This window comes from Nannospalax galili, unplaced genomic scaffold (assembly GCF_000622305.1).
Source record: "Nannospalax galili isolate Female #2095 unplaced genomic scaffold, S.galili_v1.0 scaffold1316, whole genome shotgun sequence".
Taxonomy (NCBI): Eukaryota; Metazoa; Chordata; class Mammalia; order Rodentia; family Spalacidae; genus Nannospalax; species Nannospalax galili.
This window is the reverse complement of record NW_008337765.1, coordinates 635,377-658,939: the sequence shown is the minus strand read 5'-3', so window position 1 is coordinate 658,939 and position 23,563 is coordinate 635,377. Positions and strand designations below refer to the sequence as shown.

The window sequence follows — 23,563 nt, the reverse complement described above, 5'->3', positions numbered from 1 at the left end:
TTTTATTGAGGCTCGTCTTTGTTCCAGTTTTCTTTGTAGAACACAACTTGAGTCTAGTAGGATTTCTCATTAGCATAAAAGGTGTTAGAAATGTGTATTCACTGCTGAAATCAGTGATATTAAAGATACATGGGTTGGGGGTTGGAATGATGGCTTAGTGGTTAAGGACATTGACTGCTTTTGCAGAAGACCTAGGTTTGATTCCCAGCACCCACATGGCAGCTAACAGCCACCTGTAACTCCAATTCCAGGATATCCGACTCCCTCATCTGGCCTCCTCAGGCATTGCACAACATGGGTGTACTTACATACATAGAGACAAAACACTCATACACATAAAATAAAAATAAAATAAATAAAAGTTAAAAAAATATGAATTGGCTATTATTTTAGAGAATTCTATAGCCCTTTTATTAACAGAATAGTGTGATAGCCTAGTACAAACAAAATTGGTATCTTTTCAGAGGTACTGAAAATAGGTCCCACCTCAATAGAGACAGCATATAAATGATACTTATTAGAATTTCACAAAGAGTTTATGACTTTAGGATTTCCCAGAATTTAGAAAATAATTCATCAAGGAAGTTGTTAAGCAATTTTGACTACATTAAAAATTGTTATTATTTATGTGTGTGTGTGCATGAAGTATGTTTGTGTGTGAGTATATGTACTACCACATGTATGTGATAATCAGAGGACAATTTTGTGGAGTTCTTTTGTTTTACCTTTATGTGGGTTCCAGGGGTCAAACTCAGGTCACTAGACTTGCGTAGCAAGTACCTTTATCTGTTGATTCATCTTGCTGGCCCCTGTTTTTTCATTTCTATGTTCTGAAATATGATTTGAGGATTTGCTTTTCTCTAGAGAATTTATAAATACCTTCTAAGTCCACTAATGAATAGATTAACCTAGTCAATTGATTCTTTGACTGAGTAATTATAGAGCCAGACCCTACTAGATGAGCTTAGTTGCTCCCTGGTTGTAAATGAACATATTATTTATAGCATTGAATATTACTCTAGGAAGTAAATGTTTTCCAGATTCCTATCCATTGTTAATTGTGGAAAATCATGGTATTTTTTTGGTCCCAAAGCAAGAGTAACAATTTCTTTCTTTCTTTCATTTTTCTTTTTTTCTCTTTTTAGACTTTCGATAAAATTCTTATTGCTAATAGAGGAGAAATTGCATGTAGAGTGAGTAGAATTTGAATTATTTTCTGTTTTATTTTGAAATTTATTATCAAATTCTTTTGCATATGAATCTGTTAATAGATAATGTGTTTTCAACAGGTTATTAAAACTTGCAAGAAGATGGGCATTAAGACAGTTGCCATCCACAGTGATGTTGATGCTAGTTCTGTAAGTATATTTTTATTGAATTTAAATCAGGACTTGATTTTGGGTCAAGTGGAATAGAAGTGAGATACTTGTTTTATTTTTCTTGACTTGCAAAAGGTGTACTCGATTTTCAAAGCCATTTAATTGTTCATTTTTATTAAATGAAATGGAAATATCACAGTGTCTTCTATAAGTAGCTTAACATTTTTTCCCCTAAGTTACAGACTAAAAAATTGCCAGGCCAATTGCTGGTCAGCAAGTAGATTAAAACAAAGCATGAGAAAGTTAGATTCCAAGATTAATGGAATGTTTACACAGTGCTCCCTCATGAGAGCATCACCCCAGCATAACTGTAGCATCACTAAGGGGATGCTGCAATTGTTTAACCTTTCCTAAATGCATTAATGTGTTCAGCTGAAAGTTTGATAAATGAGAGACAGACTGATGCTAATTGGATCGGAACAAAAGATGGTATAGCATAAAGCAAATGAATGATATATAATTTTATTTGGCATTTTTAACACAGCAGGCATTTTTTTTTAGCAGTAATGAACTATGAAAGAGTAGAAAAAAATCCCATGGGAAAGAATGTAGATTTTTAGAACTTTATGGACTGAAATATAAGTAGCTGTGCTTTAAGTTTCTGGTTTTTGTTATTTTGTTGCACTTTATAACACAGAGCTTTTGATAATGTCACCTTTTATAGTTTAGTAATTAATTCGATAGAAAAAGCTTTTAAGTTTGGTAATCTTTAGGAATTTGTTCTGTTTGGAGTTATGCTGTTCATTTTGTCTTACTGTAACTCTTCCTTTATAAAACACCAAATGAAATAATTGCAAACTGATATCCTGAAAGTAAACATTAGCTACATAATCTATAGGCTAGATACATTTAAAACACCTTTTAATGAAAAGCTGCCTGGTGTGGTGGCATAGTCCTTTAATCCCAGCACTCTGGAGGCAGAAGCAGGAGGTTCTCTGTGAGTTGGAGGTCTACACAGTGAGTTCCAGACCAGCCTGGGCTATGTAGTATGACCCTTTCTCAAAAAACAAACAAGCAACTCATAAAAAGTTTTGTTTTAATTTGGTGGTTTCAGTAGTAATTTGCATTCCATATAATATATTAATGAAATAATGAGAAAGCCACTACTTTATTACTGTTTTTTAAAAAACTTATTTACTTTATACGTATGAGTGTTTTGCTTGCATTTAAGTGCACCTGTTCATGCACAGCCTTCAGAGGCCAGGAGGGGGCATTGGCTCCCCTGGAACTGGAGTTACTGATGGTTGTTAGCTGGGTGCTGGGAACTGAACCCAGGGCCTTTGCAAGAACAGCCAGTGCTCTTAACTGCTGAGTCTTCTCACTAGCCCCTTCTTGTTTTGTTGAGACAAGGTGTTCACTATGTAGCCCTGGCTGGCCTGGAACTCGCTGTATAGACCAGACTGGCCTCGAACTCACAGAGGTCTGCTTGCTTCTGCTTTCTAAGTGCTGGGATTAAAGGTGTGTGCTACCACACCCAGCCTTATTAGCTTTTTTAAAACAATGCATGTGTTTCTATGTTTCTATGCATATGTTTCTAAAGAAACATATCTGCTTATGTTAATCCATGTGCTTGAGAAACATTTACCAAGTCAATCCAAGGGTTTTGAGAATGAGCAGTATTTTGGTCTGTTGCAATTAAAGTCTTGGTATAATTAATCATTTTCACTTTTTGGTTTTTTGAAACAGGGTTTCCCTGTAGTCCCAGCTGTTCTGGAACTCACTATATTGACCAGGCAGACCTGTCACTCACAGCAAGTCACCTGACTCTGCCTCCTGAGTGCTGGGATTAAAGGTTTGCGCCACCACACCCAGCCTTATTCTGATCTTGATTGGTACACCAAGGCATGCACCCTCAGGAAGCTCCTCTCGGAAATAGTTTGTGGAGGTTTCTGTCAGGTGGTAAGAGATTTACAATACATGCTTCCTGTTTTAGGTTCATTTTCAGTGTATTAATTTATGAGAAATTTTAAATCCATAGATGGATTTAGAGAAAAACATGTTTTAGTTGTGGACAGTAACTGTTTTTATTTCAAGTCTAACAGTAATATGTTAATGATATGTTTTTCTATATCATAATATTACTAATTCTCTATGGTATGTTCTTTTGGAGGTAACTAGTCACATGAATTGTCTAAAGTCTTTCATCTTTTGACTTTTTTCCTGTATACTTGTATTTGTGTGTTGGTGTCATAGAATAATCTACTTTGGCTGATGGCAAGGATGAATTTTCCATTCTTCTATTTCTGCTTTGCATTCTAAACTAGAGATAGACAGGCACGTTCTAGTGTTTGCAAGAACTAGGTTCAAAAGACTTATTGTATATATATATATTTTTAATCTTTTTCATGCATGTCTTTCTAAAAGTATCTGTGGGACTTTCATGTTTGGATTTTGGTGACTCAGGCATGAAGTAGCGGTGATTATATCAGGGATTATAATACATAATTTAGAATATGATTTGCCAGGTCCCACAATACAATCATTGCATTTTTGTCAAAACTTAGCAATAGGAAGCCAAATGTGATGGTGCATGCCTGTAATCCCAGCCTTGGACAGATGGAAGCAGGAGGATCAGAAGTTCAAGGTCAGGCTGGGTTACACAAGCCTCTGTCTCAAAAAAAAAAAAAAAAAAAAATCAGAATAAAGGAACAAACAATCCTCAACAGTAGGGCCAAATCAGAGAAAGATATTTTATTTTTTTTCATCATTCTTAAGAAGGCTAAAGAGGTGAATTCTAACAGCAATTTTTACTTGTTCAACACGTGATCACAGAGGGTTCCATAGAACTAGTCAGCTTTATAGCATTAATATGAACAAACCATGCTAGTCACATGTATTACTACTGTGAACGTTTGTTTTTAACAGGTTAGCATTTTTAAAAAATTTAGAACTATTTTGTTAGCATTGCTTTCTTTAAGAACTAACATGATTATACTGGAAAACTTTATATAGGTGGAGAATTTGGAAAAGGAGTGAATGATAAGCTCACACTGTAGAAAGAGGTACGCATTTTAAGCATAATTTATAGTTCAAAAAACTTTATATGGCCAGGCGTGGTGGCACACGCCTTTAATCCCAGCACTTGGGAGGCAGAGGCAGGCGGATCTCTGAGTTCCAGGTCACTGGTCTACAAAAAAAATAAAGCTAAAACTAGAACTACTATCTGAAAAAAAAAAAAAAAAAAAAAAAAAAAAAAAAAAAACCCAAAACAAATTTTATATGAGATTGAGGCCAACCTGGTCTACATAGCAAGTTCCTGGCCAGCTGGGACTACAGGGAGTCCCAGTTTCAAAAAACCAAATCAAACCAAAACAAAGCTAATTCATTAATTGAAATGTAAATATTATTGAAGGAAGAAAATATGGCACTAATTATGAAAGCTACAAACTTTATGTTAAAACAACTAATTTTTAGTTAAGCAGGGAAAAGATTAATAGTCTATAAAAGTTAAGTGAAAGTCACACAAAGCCAATTGCCAATTTTAAATAATTGATGTTTACAGAAAAAACGTTGGATCTTAAAGATAATAATATAGTTCTCTTCCATCAGTTTTCTTCCCGCAATGCATTTTTTCAAAATTGTCTTTTTATCTTTTTTTGAGATAGTGTCTCCTGTGGCCTCTGGTGACCTCAAACTGTAACTGAGGATGACCTTGAACTTTAGATAATAGTCCTGCCTCCATCTCCCAAGTGCTGGTATTATAGGCATGAGTTCCACCCCTCATACCTGGTTTATTGGGTGCTGGGGATCAAATTCAGGGCTTTGAGCTTGCTAGGCAAGTTAAGCTACATCAGTTGAGCTACATCCCCACACCCTTAAATTGGCTGTAGTACTTTCTGTTCTTTGCTTGCCCATGGATTTTAGGATAATTTTTCAAAATTATCTGTGCCCTTCTCCCAATTTTTATTTACTCTAAACAATGCTTCTTTTTTCTTAATTTTCTTTTTTTCTTTCTTTCTTTCTTTCTTTCTTTCTTTCTTTCTTTCTTTCTCTCGTTCGTTCATTCTTTCGCTTGCTTTTATGTCTTTTTTTAAAAAAGTATTTTATTTATTATTTTTATTTTATGTGTATGCATGTATTGCCTGCATGTAGGTAAGTGCACCCATGTCATACAATGCCCGAGGAGAACAGAAGAGGCTGTCAGATCCCCTGGAACTGGAGTTACGGGCAGTTGTTAGCTGCCATGTGGGTTTTTGTCTTTTTAGACAGGATCTCACTGTGTAGTTTTAGCTGGCCTGGATCTCCACTGTATAGACCAGGCTGGCCTTGAAGTCACAGAGCTCTACCTGTCTCTGCCTTTTGAGTGCTGAGATTAAAGGTGTGTGCACCACCTCTGGCTTTGAACAAAGCTTCTTTAAACATACTTGCACCAGTCATTTTGTGAACATATACTTTCATTTTTCCCTAGAAATTCCCTAAGAATTTCTAGATCATTTAGTAGATTAGAGATTGACAACCTTTTTCTGCTTAGGTAGTAAATATATTTCTGTCTGGAGAATAAATATATTTTAGACTTTGTAGGCCACTATGATGTCCATTGTATATTCTAAGTCTCCTTTTAAACAGCCCTTTCAAAATGTAACTCTTCTTAGCTTGAGGGCTGTACAAAAATAGTCTTTGGATTAAATTTGGCTTAATTTGGTGGACTGTGGTAGCGTCGTGACCCTAGAAACCCACAAATGCACACTTCATTTCATAAGAAACTCCTGAGAGCTGAGCATGGTGGTGATCGTATATAATCCTAGCACTCAGGAGGTAGAGCAGGGGGAGGTTCACCTTGTCTCATCACTGAGATTCATCACGTGCTAATATTCTGGAATGTTGGCTCTATATCTCTGTTCTGTATTGTATCCTTTCCCCTTATGGCTTGTGAATTTGAAAATAAGTTTATAGGTTGTGGCATTTCACTGAGAATTTCTTCAGCCTCCATCTTCCAGGAAAAAGAATGTTGTCCTGTGTATCTATAATACCTTGTCACGCCTAGGAAAATAATTACTCTGTTATCTTCTAACCTGTGTACCATATTTGAGTTTTCCCAAAATGCTTCTTACACTGTTTTTCTTTGATCCACAGTGCATTCAGGGTTTGTGAATTACATGTGATATCTATGTCCCTTTAGAATCTTAAAAGTAGCATTGTCACCATCTTGTCCTTTTTGTTTTTGCTTTCATCATATTGTGTTTAGAAGGATGCAGGCCAGTGGGCATATAAATATGAATAGATTCAGTTTAAATGTTTTTGAGCAAAACACTTCATAAGGGATGTTATTTCTTATTATTTCATAATAAGGACTCATAATGTTGGGCTGTTGTAGAGTGATGTCCTCCGAGCATAATAGTCCTCAGCTTTATCAGAGAAGCTATAACTACTTGTAAGAGACCTTCAAGGCCTGGAGGCAGAGGCAGACAGATCTCTGTGAGATTCAGCCAGCCTGGTCTACATAGTGAGTTCCAAGCAAGCTGGGACTAGGGAGACCCTGTCCAAAAAAGGGCCCTCCCTCATAGAAGGAAGGGGGAGGTTAGGTCATTGGACCCTCACCTGAGATTCCAGCTGCTCCCTTCTGTACCTCCTGCCCAGTTGTATGTAATTCTTCCCTAATTGCACATGGCCTCTTGGTCTTGAGAGGTGCTAGAATACATAGTGTGTGGCAGGTTAATGAAACATGGGATTCCATCTATGTAGCTACAGGGAAGTTGTCATCCACACTGAGGGGAGACTTTTCAGTGGTACTTCTGTTGGGATCACTTATGCTCCTTACATAACTTCTTATCTAGGTTCTGTAAAGAAACTCATTAAACACATTGGTACCCCACCTTGGACTTTGGTAAAGTCATGCTGTGAATTGTTGTTGGTGCCCCGTGAGAATTGGTTAGATGCATGTCTGTGTCCCTCGAGGAAGATTTCCTAAAACATGGGCATTGCATTGGGCATGCTGTGGTTGATCAGTTATTTTATTTTTTTAAAATCAGATTTTATCTGTTATAATGGTGTGCTGGATAGCTTTAGTGTCAACTTGACACACTTCGGTTGAGGGAGCCTCAATCAGGGAATTGCCTCTATTGGACTGGCCTGTGGCCATGTCTGAAGGGCATCTTTTTTTTTTTGAGTGATGTGGGAGGGCCCAGCCCACTGTGGGTGGTGCCACCCCTGGGCAGGTGGGCCTGTGTTGCATAAGAAAGCAGGCTGAGCAAAGGCCAGGGGAGCAAGCCTGTAAGCAGCGTTCCTCCATGGCCTGTGCTCCAGCTCCTGCTTCCAGGTTCCTGCCCTGAGTTCCTACCTTGGGTTCCCTGATGAACTGCGACCTGGGAGATGTAAGACAAATAAACCCTTTCCTCCCCAAGTTGGTACTGGTCAGAGTATTTTGTCACAGCAATGAAGAAACAAACCAGGACAAATGGCATATTATTTCTTTCTTGTTTAACTTATGGGATGAATCTTCGAATCTATGTCAAATTTTAGGTTCCAACAACCTTTTATCAAGTATTTTTCACGAATGAAAATTGTTCAATTCAATGATTACTTTGGTTGTATTTGTCTTCTTTACTCTTATTTAAATCTGTTAACATTTCCTTGAGACTTTCTCTCTTTTTCTTTTCTCTTTCTTTTTTTCTTCTGGTGCTGGGGTTCCAACCCAGGGCCTTGTATGCAGTAGGCAAGTACTCTACCACTGAGCTACAGCCCTAGGCCCTGTTTATTTTTGAGATATGCCTCCGTGCATAGCCTATGCTATCCTCAAACTCATGATAATCCCCCTGCTTCAGTCTCCTGACTTCTGGGATTACAAATGTGAGCCACCATGCCCGTTTATAATTGGTTTCTTTATTGTTGAATTTCAACATAGGTTGGGTTGCAGAAATGGCCTGGTTAGGTGTGTGTTATGATTTGTTTCTATCAGGCCCTCTAGTTTTTATATAACTGATATGTGGAACTAATATTTATACTTTTTGGTGTGAAGGCTCCAAATTATGAAGATTATGGAAAGAACAAAATGAAATTACACAGACATACACACAGACACACAGACACAGACAGACACACAGACACACACACAGACACACACACACACACACACACACACACACACACACACACCCTGTACATGTTGAATAAACTCATGGTTTCTAATTTCTAGAGAATGTATCCTTTACTTTGAGCCACAGAGATACTGATAAAAATAGTACATTTTCCCTGCTTAGGTTGATTCCCCATCCCCACTGGGAATGTAACCTTTAAACATTCTGGCCTATTCTGGCACAAAATTTTCCTTTGAACCTCTAGTCCATGCAGGGTCCTTTCTCAGAGAATTAAATCTGCCCATTAGATTGAGATCTCACTCTCTAAAATTGGCTGTGATATCTGCTCTGATGGATACAGACTGATCTTTAGCTTCCTCTAGTTTTTGATCTTGGGGATTGCTTTGTAAGAAATGTAAGCTAAGCTGATCATTTAAAGGATTTTAACTACATTTAATCTAGGATTCTAAGTGTTTATAGAAAGGACTTGGAGATTATCTTGTTAGATTGTAGTAAAATTATATGACATCCCATCCTTTGTTGAGGAAGTTCTCTTGCTTTCTTTGAGAAGTGAAAACTAACGTAAACCAGTTTCAGGTCAGACTTTCCCCTGAGTAAACAGTTCATTTATGTTGATGAGATTACTCTCACCCCATCTCAGTCAAGTCATGGAAAGTACTCCAGTTGGAAATGGTCAGGAAAAGAGAAAGTAAAATGGAAATGAAGTCATGAATTAGGTTTTATGTTTCATTTTGCAGGTTCTGAGAGAGCACATTTAAATTTTTTGAAGAGATTTGTGTATGGTGATTTAATAAGAGAGGATGAGTTTTAGTATAAGATTGTCCACCTGGGATTTTGATTAGGATTGTATTGTGTTTGTAGATAGATTTAAGAAATATAGTTCTCTCAACATTTTTGAATCTTCCTATCCATGAACATGTGACACCCTTCCATTTATTTAGCTTGCTTTAATTTCATTCAACAATGTCTTGTAGTTTTGAGAACATAAGTTTCATGCTTACTTTGCCATATTTTCCCTCAAGCGTCTTATCATTGTTTGATGCTATTAGCAGTATTATTTTATTTTTATTTTTTGTTTTGCTTTGTTTTGTTTTTTTGAGGAAGGGTCTCCCTGTAGCCATAGGAACATGCTCTGTAGACCAGGCTGGTCTCAATCTCACAGAGACCCCTCTGCCTCTGCCTCCTGAGTGCTGGGACTAAAGGTATATGCCTAATTACTCTTGCTTTTACTTCTCCTTCACATCTCCCATTCATGATCCAAGGACTTTCTTTCCTCCTTAGAGACAAGAGTTATGCAATTTGGGAGTCTTTTAGATAGACCCATTGAAGGGGTACTTCGGTTCCTTCACCCTGCATCCCTGTTCAGCATGGAAGAAGCCAGAGTGGTCGGCCTCCCTATTCCCTATTGGCAATTTGGGTAACCCCTTCAGAGGATGGTGTGATAAGAATAGGAGGTAGGAATTGGCTAGGCAGTTAGGGTAAAAAGACCCCAAAGAAATGTAGCCAGTTTCTTGGCTAAAAGTCAAACATATTCTTTTCCAAAGGCCAAAAATGTCAAAAGTATTTGGGAGCTTTTATCTAATCCTTAAAAGATTTTAGGGTTACCTCTTCAGAGGGGGGAATGTTGGAGGGGAGGGAGTGGGCATGGATTTGATCAAACACCTTATATACATGTATGAAATTCTCAATAAAGTTTTTGTAAAAATTAAAACAAAATTTTAAAAAAGATAAAGACAAAAATAAATAAAGACATGTGCCACCACACCTGGCTTTAGTTTTTATTCTAAATTGCAAATGTGTAGAGATTAAATTGATTTTTGTATTACTTTGTATCCTGCAACCAGGCTGATTTCATGTGTTATTAGTTTAAATAGCTTTTTAGTAGATTCTTTAGGATTCTCTCTATAAGACTGTGTCATGTATTAAAAGAGATAGTTTTATTTGTTTCTACCAGGAAAGAATATGAATAAAGATATTCCTGCTTGATTATGTTGTATAATTCTTTCTTTTTTTAAAAAAAAAACTGAATTCAGTTTGCTAATATTTTGTTGAGAGTTTTTCTCTCCATATTTGTAAGATATTGCTTTGTAGTTTTCTATCTTTGTTTAGTATCAGAGTGTCTTGGTTTCATGAATTGGAAAATTTTTTGTTTTTTGAGAAACATATGGAAAGAATTGTCATTCTTTAAATGTTTGGTCGAGTTCACCAATGTAGCCATCTGGATCTGAGCTTCTCTGTGGGTAGTTTTTTTGGTTACTGACTTTCTATTGTTTTTCTTAAATTAATATCCGTGTTGGTATCTTTCTAGGAATCTGTCCATTTCATCTAAATTATCTAGTTTATTGGTATGAGGTATTGCAGTATTTCCTTGTTAATAGTTTTATTTCTGTAAGGTAGGTAGTAATGCCTCCTCTTTCATTCTTGATTTGAAATATTTGAATCTTCCCTTTTTGCTCTTGGTCACCCTCAAAGTCCATTCAGAGTGCTGTATCACAATCATAAATCAGGTAATTTATAAATAATCCCTCTGGAGGGTTTTTTAAAAAAAATAATTCTGGAGGTTGGGAAGTTAAGATAAGGGCAGTGGACAATTTGGTGTCTGGTGAGGGTCTCCTTCTTGCTTCATAGATGAAACCTTTTAACTGTGTCCTCAGATGGTAAAGGGGCTAGTGACTTCTCTGGTGTATCTCTTATAAGGTCAGGAATCTCATTCATGAGGTCTCTACTACTATGATCTAATACCATTCTTAGACATTCTAGGTCAAGTGCTGAGACAAGAGCTACGGAATGGTGGACAGCAAAGGCAAAAATAGTACTGAGTTTCTAGTTTTTCATTGAAGTAATTAACTCTTAGAAACCTAAGAAAATTCTCTGTGGTTATTTTATAAACAAATAATTACTTTTTATGTGTGTGTGTATGTAGAAATTACTACTTTAATAAATAATACTGGAAGAAAGATAAATGATAACACGCTGTATGATTTGAACTTAAAATGAAAATTTTAGGACTTTAAGAACTTCCTGATTTTATATAAGGAAACTAAATATTTTAAATGCTAATTATTTCTACGTTGATTTGTACATTTTCCTATTAAATCCTGGTAAGTACAATGTTATTTTTCGTTTTGAAAGCGATTAAAGTAAATATGGAAGAATGGCCTAAAAATTCTGCGGAAACTTGATAGGGAAAGGACCCTAACATTAAAATACTTTATACAGTGGAGATAAACTGAGGCTTCTTATAAAATGTTAGACAAGTCTAAGGAATAAATTCATTAGATTTTAGGCAGAGGGACTGCTGTGAGAGGATTTCTTGACTTGCTAATGAGGGCTTTATTAATCTTACATTGACTTAGAAAGCAAGGGAGACGCATCCCAACATTGGCAGTTTCTTGTTTACTGTGATTTTAGGTAGTTTCAGAGAACACATGAAATAGAAGGGATAAGGTCTCTTTAATGGTTTTGGTGAGTAGGAGTTTCTAAATGAACAGGCTTTCCCCCCTTCATTAGTTTGGTGAATAGTAGGAACACAGAAATTGACTCCTTAAAATGAACCCAGATAACATCTTCTTATTCCTTCTTATTTAAGTAAAAGGCTAGAATAGTTCTTCACTTGAAAAGAATAAAATATGTCAGACCACTGATTTAGGATTTTGATTTAAGAAAACATGAAATTTCATTAGGCTTAATTGAAAGGGTCAGGAGTCTTCCAACGAGGAAAATGATTCTGTCTTTAGCCCTTGATCATGCTGTCTCTGTATACTCTGATTTTGTTGCTTTGTGTGCAGTCATGCTGAATTTAAATGAGCAATACCTGATATTTACAGTGCTGAAACAAGAGCTTAAAACCAGGAAAGGGACTCACTGTGACTCACATCTCACCCAGGCAGCCTGCTGTTCAGAGTGTGATTCCTGGTGTGTATTGGAGTCTCAGCTTTAGGATTCCATAATGAGATTGAGTGGAGTTTCTGTGAGCACTCCGGGATGATTGACAGTAAGGTGAGGGCAGTCATCACTTTTCATGCCTACCCTTGATACTAGTTCCCTGCAGGCTGCTGAGGAACCGAGGACAAATAGGACTTGGTGATGTCTAAATAATTAGTGTCTGTTGGTTCCAGCTGAACAAACTGGAGGGTAATGATCAGGTAAATGGAGATGGAATACATTAATGTAGGCTAGGGTATCAGAGACCATAGGGAGAAAGTTGCCAGTGTTTTATGGGGCTGTTGGAATGTCTTTATTTTATGTTCTAGTATATTTTAATATGTATCATTATATATTTATATCTTTCTTAGCATAGCTCTAGTTGTACCATAGATATATACAGAGATAAAGGCAATTTAAGTGTAACAGTCTTAAGATTTCTTTTTCTTTATGTAATTTCTGGGTATTTCTCAACATTTTTGAGTTGGTAAAGAATTATAGTTTTTTTTTTTTTCTTTAAATTTTGAGACAGGATCTTGCTAAGTTTCCCTGGATGGCTTTAAACTCACTCTGTAGTCTAGGCAACCTGTAAACTCATAAGCCTCCTGCCTTTGCTTCTGAGTAGCTGTAATTATAGACCCATGTTCCTTGGTCCTTTTTTTTTTTTGTATACATTTATTTATTGTCTTCGTGTATGACATGTGTAGACGCCATTGTGCATGTGTGGAGGCCAGAGGTTGACCTGCATGAGTCTCTCTCTCTCTCAGTACTACGTGGGTATCAGGGATGGAATTCAGGTCATCAGGCTTGTTGGAAAGGGCCTTTAACCACTGGGCCATCTTATCAGTCTCATAAGTAGCATATTCTTAAGTTGCCTTTAATATAAGGGACTTATTAGGATACTGGGTGTCATGTCCATGTTTTCCAGTTGGTCTTATTAGGTTAGAACACTTCTAGACATTTAGATTGTAGTAGAAAGCCCATAGAATTACTATGAATATTTATCAATATTAAACAAATATTTATAATTGTCATCCTTCAGTGAGAAGTTTCTTTGACAACATAAAGTCTGGAACAAAGCCTCTGAGTAGTTCTCTAGTTCTGTGTTTAATGGGAAGGAAGGAATTGGTTTCATTAATTTGGTTTTAGATCTTGGAGTGCTGGTGATTAGGTAATCAAAATGTTTTGGGGGTATATGGGATGAGGTTTCATTGTGTTGCTTTGAACTCTTGGACTCAAGTAATCCTTTAGTCTCAGCCTCCTGAGTAGCTGAGACTATGCAGTCTTGGGTCACTGGGCCCAGCTGGTCAAAGGGCTTTTAAAATGGCATACTTGATTTAAAACTTGCTGTTCCTCACTTCTGGTAAAACCCAGCCTTCAGTATCCTTTTTAGATCAAGAATATGCTGTATCCATTTATGCAAATTTAAAACACTAGACTTTTCAATGAGGAACTAATCAGGAGAAGAATGCATTTGAGATGTTTAGACATTTTCTTTTCTGCTATTACTGCCTTTGGAAAAACTTATTCTGCAGGAACATTATACCCTCAATTTTAAATGTTTTGATTATCTTCAGCTTGGGTAAATTACTTCCTCCACATTTTTGGGCAAAATGGAATAGAATAGGAACCCTGGTAGGAATTTGTTCACATTAATATGGCTCATCAGGGACATTATATGTAATTGGAGATCCTGCAGAACAGTGGCAGGAGGCTGAAGAGAATTATTTAGCATTAGCAATGGCTCGTCTGGGAGTTGTGCACTAATCAAGGCGCTGGAGTGTTAGCGGTAGGGATGATGGGAATTATGACGATTATGACATGTAAGCATGTCTGTGCGAACTGGACAGGCAATGAGTTAATCAAGAAGTATATTAAATGTCTCCCATGCTGATTCATTATTATCTACCATAGTGCCTGTCAGGTTGTGTATTTAAAAAATACAATTATTGCTGAATTCAATATGTATATGAGTTGAATTCATCCATCCTCTGATTTTCAATAAAATAACCTCAATTTGTCTTATACATATAAAAATAGAGAAGTGTGTCAGTTGTGTTGACCATATGATTTATGTTTAAAAGTATGGTATCTTTAAAGTGAATCTTTAATTTCAGACTATTGTAAGAATTTGTTTGCTTAGACTTTTTTTATATCCATTATGAGTACTCTGGCTTTTTTTCTAGTGCATAAATGACTTGGGTTCAAAAATAAAATTTATCTATCTTTATTTTTCAAGATGAAGAAATAATTGAAATATTTCAGAGAGAAATTAATATTTAACACCTGAAACTATGGAAAATCAAAGTCTTAATCTTTTCCACCATCAAAATACTCTAGAATCAGAGAGGGGTGGAAATCGTCTTACTCTAGTGGGTGGTCTCTTTGTGCCAGGTAGACCCATTCTGTGCCCAGCACGGTTAGAGACATCTGTTAAGAAACTATCAGTCAGAAATGCTAGAAATGTACATGTTTTGGGGGAAATGGAACTAATATTTTGAATTCCTTTTAGAAAATAAGTTGAAATGCCATATAAATCCATGAGCAAACTGGATTATATCTGTGGACAAATATATAGAGGTACTGTATAGATGAACACACAATTTTTTTTTATTGTAAGCACTGCCAAATTTAATAACTTTCTACCAAACCGTGACCATTATTTATTAATTTAATTAAAGCAATCTATGGATAGTACTTCAGGTGCTAATCTGAAGGTAGTTGTTATTTAGATCCATTATCTGTGGAGTCTGTGTTAATGGTCAGTAGCAGTAGAAGTCAAATTTGCAACCAACACACTCCCTTAGGAGCTATGAGCTCAGCAGGCTAAATTGTGAAAACCCAGCAAAGCTGCTTAAAAGACTGATAGTTTAAACCCCCTGGGGTTCGAGGTAAACCAGTCATCCCAGTCAAGAAGGTCTATGACTTTATTTAGGAGTCAGGCAGAAATTACAATTGGATAGGAGGCAACGCTGTGCATCAGTGTCTTCATGTCTGAGTTACTTGATTTATTTATGTGTTCAATTTGTATGTTCATGTACCTGGCTGTTTTCCAAGTTCTCTCTCCTCTTCCTCCCCTCTCCTGTTTTTTATCCTTCCCTCCCTCCCTTCCTCCCCCTTCCCCTCTTCCTTTCTTCCTTCTCCTAGAGGTTGAACCTAAGGTTTTAGACATGCTAGGTAAATGTTCTCCCAGTGACATGCTCCCTGATCCCACCAGAATTTTTAAATAAACAAAACCCCAAAGAGAGACTTAAACATTTTACTCTTGTTCTTATTTCTAGACAGCAAAGCTCTATTTCCAACTGCAGGCACCAGCAAAATACAACCCTCAATCTTCTGTTTACAAGACCAACACACCGTACAACTTGATTGTTATACTTGAAATTATTATTAACAAGAAGTTTAGAAAGTCTTGAGACATATCCTTCCATTATTATAAAGGAAAAAAATTCCACAAATCACTTTCCATAGATCAAAAGAGGTTGGGTCTGGAGATATACTCAGTGGTAGTGTTTGCCTAGCATCCACAAAGCACCCTGGGCTTGATCTTCAGCAACACATGCACATGCACACGCACACAACACTCACACATATACATGCTCACACATACCCTCATGTCCACACACACACTCACACACACATGCTTACACACATACATGCTCACACATACACACTCGCACACAGTGAATTTAAATGACACTTTTAAAGGGCTGGAGAGATGGCTCATTGGTTAAGAGTACTGGCTGCGCTTGTAGAGGACCCGGGTTCAATTACCACAACCCACATGGCTGCTAACAACTGTCTGTAACTCCAGGGGATGCACTCATACATATAAAATAAAAAAATAAAATATTAAATAAACCGAAAAGGAAATATATGTATTTCAGTGTTATTAGTACCTGGTGGTATGAAAAGGTACTTAATCATGGATTCATTTCTCATTAAGCATCCATTTAAGAAAGATTGGAAAAACTAATGAAATATTGGAAAACACAACTTTATCCTGGTGTTCCAGTGTTTCCAAGTCCATATCAGTAGTGGCCTATTCCAGCATCATTGATGATAATAATCTCTCAGAACAAATACTTGGCAGAAAGTAGCTTCAGGAAGAAAGGGTTTATTTTGACATAGTGCAGAGAACGTTGTCCTTCACGGTGGGAAAGGCATGGTGATGTGAGTGACTTGGTCCATAGCGCCAATCAGGAAACAAAGAAAGGGGACTGCCTGTGCTTAGATGGCTTCTCTTTCCATTTTTTATTCAGTCCAGGACCCCAGCCTATGGTATTGTATCATTCATATTCTGAGTGGGTCTTTACTCCTCACTTAAACCTCTCTGGATATGCCCGCATAGAGAAACTCATAGGTGTGTCTCATTAATGCTTATTAATATAATCAGGTTGTCAATCAAAATTAACCATCAATGCTGTACTTATCATTTACTGAGTGATCACAATAACATTTAAGAAGTATCTGCAGTACACTAGAAAAGCACAAAATTTTTAAGTGGACTATTTTTGTTATTTTAAATTGGAAAGCATTTGTATGACAGTCTCAGTAAAGGTAGGAAAACCATAAGGTATTTATAGTTTCAGTCATGAAAAAATTAATTTTTGAAAATCTTTATCAGACTGGTAAAACTAATTTCTTCTGGAACATTTTATCTGGCGTAAATTACTGTTCAGTTACTGAATTTGGGGTTTTTTTAGCATTAGAGTTTGTAATGTGGTCTGGAATTTTGGTTTGTAGGCTCATTTTTTGTAGTGGAAGTTTCAAATGTTTGTTCTTCCTGTTCCTCCTTCCTTTTCATCACCCACCTACCCCTTGCTTCCTGTTCTTTGCTTTCCTCTTTCCTAGTTTCCCTTTCATCTTCCCTCTGTCTCCCGCTTCCTTTCAGCCCCCACAAACAAGAAGTCAGCCCACTTACTTATTCCTGATTGGCAATTTTGTAGTGGCCCCAGCTTGCATTTTGGACCTCTGTCTTACATTTGTGGTATGGACACATGGCAGGTTAGTCACAGGAGGCAGTGCACTTTTTTTTTTTTTCATCCTTTTAAAAATCGAGCTTTTAAAATTTCATACAATATTTCCCACTCAAATCCAGATCCCCCTCCTCCATCCATGCCTCCCCCTATCCCCCACCGAACCCTATGCACTCTGCCACTGGATGGGCTGACTAGACTCTGGTGGACACATTTACACTGAAGGACATTTGAGTATAGACACCTGAATGAATAGGACTCAGCATGTATGGTCGCATTTTTGACTAAGGAGTGTAGGCAGTGTTTGAGGGTTCCTTCTTTAGAAAGGGCAGCTCTGCCTTAGCCTGGTTTCAGCCAGTGACTCTGGTCTCCCAGTCTCCTGGCACATTCTTAGTGATGTGCCTCTTGCATTTGACATTTCCTGTTTCCTGAAGAAGCAGCACTTAGTTGGTTATCCTTGTTCACTGTTATGTAATTTTCTTGTTTTGGTTTCATGAGGTGTTTGCCACTTCTTTTTCCTTGTCTGCCTTCCTGTTTTCTGCAGATTTTGTTTTCATCTGTACATTTGAAACAGATGCTTTTCAAGAATGAACTCACTGTGCCCTTCTCTTTTGTGCTACATTTTATTCAAGTTTGTTTACACAGACCAGAGAAAAGTGCCAGGTCACAAAATGGGGTTTTGTTCAGTGTCAAGCATCAATTTACATAAGTTATGTACTTGAAATCTGTTTTGGTAGATGATCACTTACAAGTTCTACTGAGGCCTAATTTTGCACCAGCACCACTCAGTATGCCACTGCTTTGCCACTTTGGACGTCCAGCTGTAAGCAGTCACCTACCAGAGCTGCAGCAGCTTCCCCTACTGCTGTGTCTGTGTGACCGTCATGGAGGCTGTCAGATTGGAGTAGCAAAGCAGAAGTCAGATAAGCATCTTTCAGGAATTGGAAGGCTGTCTGAAGCTGGCCATACAGATTTATATTTGATTGGTTTATCTGCATTGGAGCCAGTATTAAGGAATAGAAGCTCAAACCAGATGAATCAATGAGGTAACAATCTGCAGTGGCCATCTTCAGCCATTCACTCACTCAGTAAAGTATTTGGAATAGTCCAGAGATGCTGGGGGCAGGTATGCCATGTCTACTGGAGACTTTACAGACTTTGCAAGAGCAGGATCCTTGTATGTCTGAAGGAAAGTTTGGGTAAAACTGCTTATATGTTGTGTTTGGAAATGTCTAACTTTGTTGACAACTGTTATGTTGTTTTCTAAGGCTTCCTGTGAATCAATCATAGATTAGTTCCCAGTCTATGCTATATTCCCCAGATGGATATTAGATATTTAGTAAAGGAGCCTTTATAATTAAATCTAGCTAAGTATCTTTAGTGAACTATTCTAATTAAGTGTTATAGATCCCGAGGCTATACTGATGCAGCTCAGCTGGAATGCTTTACATGTGATACGGGAGTTTGGTTTCAAAACTACACAAACTAATTTGGGAAGCTTGATTTCTCATGGCTTGTCTTATATGTTTTGAAATTACATTTGTGCAAAAGTAATGCATGTCCAGTAGAATCCCTAATTCAAAATTTGAATTTGGATATTTCCCCAGGCTAGCTATAGTATGATCCTTTCTCCTGATGCTGGGTAGTGGAAGGAAATGAAGCTTCCATTAGCCCTGATATCCTGAGATAAAACAGCCAACACTCTGTAGTGTAGCTGTTAAGCTAGGGTGTTCTGTAGGCTAGGTGATGCTATGGTTTGGATCTGGAACATCCCCCAGAGGCCGTGTGTGAAAGGCTTATGGATTGCCACTATTCTAAGGTGGTAGAAACTTTAAGAGGTGAGACTTAGGGAATTTTTCTGTCACTTGGGACCTGTTCTTACTGCACTAATGGGACCCTAGCTTCTTCTCTTTCTTTCTCATTTCAGTCTTGGCCAGGAGGTAAACAGTTGGCTCCACCATATGCTCTCCACCATGATGTTCTGTGCACTACAGGCCCAAAGCAACAGAGCCAATTGATCATAGACTGAAGCTTCCAAAAATATGAGCCAAAACAAACTTTGTCTCATATGAAGTTGATTTATCTCCAATATTTGTTATAGTAATAGAAAGCTGACAGGCATATTAAACACATTGTCTTTTGATGATGCTGTTTGTTTTTAAGACATAGTCTCATGTATCTTAGGTTGGCCTTGAACTCACTAAGTAGCAGAGAATAACCATAAACTTATGATTCTTCTTACTCTTCCACTCAAGTGTGGGGTTACAGGCATGTGCCACTATGCTTGATTTATGTGATATTGATGATAAAACCCAGGGCTTTGTGCAAGCAACTCTATTAACTGAGCTGCATCCACAGCCCTTAAATGCATCTAAATTTCCTTCCTTCCTTCCTTCCTTCCTCCTCCCTTCCTCCCTCCCTTCCTCCCTTCCTTCCTCCCTCCCCCCCTCCCTTCCTCCCTCCCTCCCTCCCTCCCCTCCTCTTCTCTCTCTCTCTCTCTCTCTCGCTCACTCGCTCTGTGATGTCATGGTATGCCATGGTGTCCAGGTCAGAGGACAGCTTGGGGGGAGACAATTCTCTCCTATCACCATGTGGGTCCTACAGATCAAATTCATGTCATCAGGCTTGGCAGCAAATGTTTTTACCCACTGAGCCATCTCACCAGACCTTAAATGTGCCTCAACAATGATGGGTTTATTGGGATATAACCTATCAGAAATAGAGAAATATTTGTAATTTTTCCTGTCAGTAAGTAATGTTTCAGTGTACTGATTTTTTTTACATTAGATAACTTGTTTTTTTTTAAAAATTTTATTTACTTTTTTATGTGTATGCGTGTATTGCCTACATGTAGGTAAGTACACCTGTGTTGTGCAATGCCCGCAGAGGACAGAAGAGGCTGTCGGTTCCCTGGAACTGGAGTTGGGGACAGTTGTGAGCTACCATGTGGGTGCTGGGACTCGAACCCGGGTCTTCTACAAGAACAACCAATATTCGTAACCGCTGAGCCATTTCTCCAGCCCCAACTTCTTTGTTTTTTTAACAATCTCATACACGTTTATAGTGTATTTTGATCATGTTCACCCCATTACCTTCTCTTTTTCCCCTCTCACTGAACCTTTCCTTTCCAACTAGTCCCCCTTAGCCCCTCTTCTACTCAGTTTAATTAGAGTTTCTTACATGAGCCTGGGTATGGCTTATTTACTGGAACATGGGCAATCTTCCAGTGGCTACACCACTGTAGAAAGTGTCTCCTCTTCCCCAGAAACCATTAACTTTTGATGGCGTCTCAGGGAAGAGTGGGGCCTCATGAGCCCCTGCTCTCTCCATCATAGAATGTTGGCAGATCCAGTCTTGTGCAGAAGACTGCAGTTGCTGTGAAAATAATTTTTTCAACTGTGATAAAAATATAAATTTTATAGTTTTATTAAGTGTAGGGTATTCACATTATTTGCGAGATGAAAAAAAATTCTAGCTATGGTTGGTGGTGAGGTCCAACATCAGTTCTATCTATCTATCTATCTATCTATCTATCTATCTATCTATCAATCTATCATCACCTATCTATCTATATCTTTGAGACAAGATCTTACTAGTAGCCCTTGCTGGCCTGGAGCTTGCTACATAGACCAGGCTAGCTTTGAATTTACAGAGATCTGCCTGCCTCTGCCTCTCAAGTACTATGATTAAAGGTGTATACCACCATGCCCAGCTTCAACATGTGTTTTGAAATATTTATATTTTTATATATTTTTGCAGTACTGGGGATTGAACCTAGGACTTAGACATGCTAGGCAAGCAGTTGACCACTGAGCTATATTTCTAGCCCATAGTGTACTTTATTTTCTTACAGTGTTTCAAAGTGTTCTCATGGTATTTTGGTAGCTTGCTTTGTATATATAAGCTTTTAAGGAGTGACAGACATTCAACTTTTAACAAATATTCACTGAGTACCTATAGTGTACAATTTGTCTATTTATTGTGTGTGGAAGTCAGAGGACAACTTGTGAGGGTTGGTTCTCTCCTACCATGTGGGTACACACTTGCCTTGCTGTTTACCTGTTTGGCTCTATGATACATCAGCAGGCACTCAGGATGTTTGTTCTCATCTCTACCTTTCTTGCTTGACTGAAGTTCTAACACAGGACCATATTGCTGTTGAACTTCCCAAGCCCCCAGCTTTTGACTAATATTCCAACTCTGTGCTCCTACAGGACTGAGGGTAAGCCTGACTTCCATTTATTTATTTATTATTTATTTATTTATTTATATTATTTATTTTAATGTATATTTTAAATTGAATTTTTGTACATTTCATATAAAACATCTTAATCATCTTTATATCTCCTCCCCCATCCACATCCTCTGATAGCCCCCCCTCCACCATATTTCATGCTTCTGTCATATGTGTTAAGGCCTATTGAGTCAAGCTTTGGTACCCAGACATCCCTCAGTGCAAGTTCATCCACTGAGGTCTAGTCAGCCTATCTAGAGTCTCACCCTTACCCAACAGTAATCAGCTCCCAATAGTTCTTTGGGTAGGGTTGGAGCTGTCTTCTTTTTAATACTTGTAAACTTCATCATTTTGGGGTGGCTTCTTAAACCTTGCTCACGTTTCTTTGTTATTTTAAGTCAAATGTATTTGAATGTGCTTTTTGCTCCTTGGCAAATCCTGACAAATTAATTTGGCCATAAAAGCATTTCTAAGGCAAGGATTGGAAAACTACCCCTTGTAGGCTAAATCTAGGTCCCTGACTGTTTATAAATAAAATTTTATTGAAACATAGTCAAGTTGAGCTGGTAAAATATTGTCTATCTTGCTTTTGTGTTAGATAGGTAGAATTGAGTATTTTGTGTTCCCCCCAACCCCCAAGTGATGGGGATTAAACCTATGTTCTTACACATGGTAGGTAAATGTTCTGCTTCTGAGCTATGCCCTCAACTCCAAAACATGAGTTCTGATACAGACTATAGCATCTAGAAAATCCTCAGTATCTTGTATATGACCCTTCATAAAAAGTTTGTTAACCCCAGTGTTAATACATATAAAGTAGTTCCCAAAATCTCCAAGAGGACCCAAGGATATGGACAGCCCAGCCAGTAAAAGTATATCTGTTGTAGAATAAACCTCACACCTGCTGATCACACTCCATTGTGATGCTCATCATGGACCCAGAAGTTCTGGAATTTCCACAAAGCAACTGAGCTCTTTCATGATTTCCTGAGCAGTATGCAGGGTTAACATGGCAGATTGCTATTCTCTCTACCTCTGTGAATCATTTGGGTATATCTGATAGATGGAACTTAGGTCTTATATACTGTACCTACAGGGGAGCCCGGTGAGTGTTCTTTTGTTTTGCTTTCTATCCTCAAAGTAGAGAGAAACAAGCTACAAGGAGGATTGGAATTATCATTTAGTGAATTCACTTGTAGCATCTACCGTGCAAAGTTACCAGTTGCCTTCAAATTTTCTTTCAGTATTCTAAGGTATGAAAAATTATTTTCCCCTTTCTCCCTCCTTTTGTCTGCCCATAAACCAAAGGCAAACAGCTAACTAAGATAGTTACATGTCACAGAAGTATCCTGTGCCATAGGGATATGTCAATTTCATCAGTGCCAAAAGCAGACAGCATGACTTCATAGATTGGAGCAGGATGGTTTACTGTCAAGACAGAACATGTTCTAAGCATGGTGACATGGACCTGCAGCTCCAACTACTGAGGAGGCTGAGGCAGGAAGAGTATATGAGCCTAGGGTTTTCAGGCCAGGCTGGGCTGCATAGCTTGCAGACCTTTCCTTAAAAAGAAAATCAAAACAACCATAGCAGAAGAATAGCACATAACAGGAGCATGAGTCACCACTTCTTGCTTCTGGTCCTGTAGAGTTGCATGGTGGGTCTTTTTAGTGGCTACAAATGCACTGGTTTGTGCACAACTGAAGAACACAGTGCTGTCAAGAACTGTGTAGGGGCCCAAGGTTTTATATAACTTGTGTGCCAGTTAGCCTCTCTCAGGTTCATGGATGTTGGTACAATTGTCAGTACTACTAAGTTAGAGACAGGACAGTTTGTTATACATAGCCACATCAGTAGTGAGTATCAGCATTTTTTTTTGTGTGTGTGTGACAGGGTCTCCCTGTAGTCCCAGCTAGCCTAGAATGTGCTACATAGGCCAGACCTGCCTCTGCCTCCTGAGTGCTGGGATCAAAGATGTTGCTACCACACCTGGTGGTGTCAGTATTTTTGTCC

At 37.9% G+C, this 23,563-nt stretch overlaps 1 protein-coding gene across 1 annotated transcript in view; it reads left to right on the top strand.

The window, feature by feature from the left end:
* The window catches only part of Pcca (propionyl-CoA carboxylase subunit alpha), a 448,536-nt gene that overhangs the window by 34,182 nt on the left and 390,791 nt on the right, over nucleotides 1–23,563 (top strand). Inside the window, exons 3-4 of the mRNA XM_008832725.3 lie at nucleotides 1,146–1,193; nucleotides 1,290–1,358. Of these exons, the coding sequence (XP_008830947.1) occupies nucleotides 1,146–1,193; nucleotides 1,290–1,358 (117 nt within the window). The remainder of the gene's footprint in view (nucleotides 1–1,145; nucleotides 1,194–1,289; nucleotides 1,359–23,563) is intronic.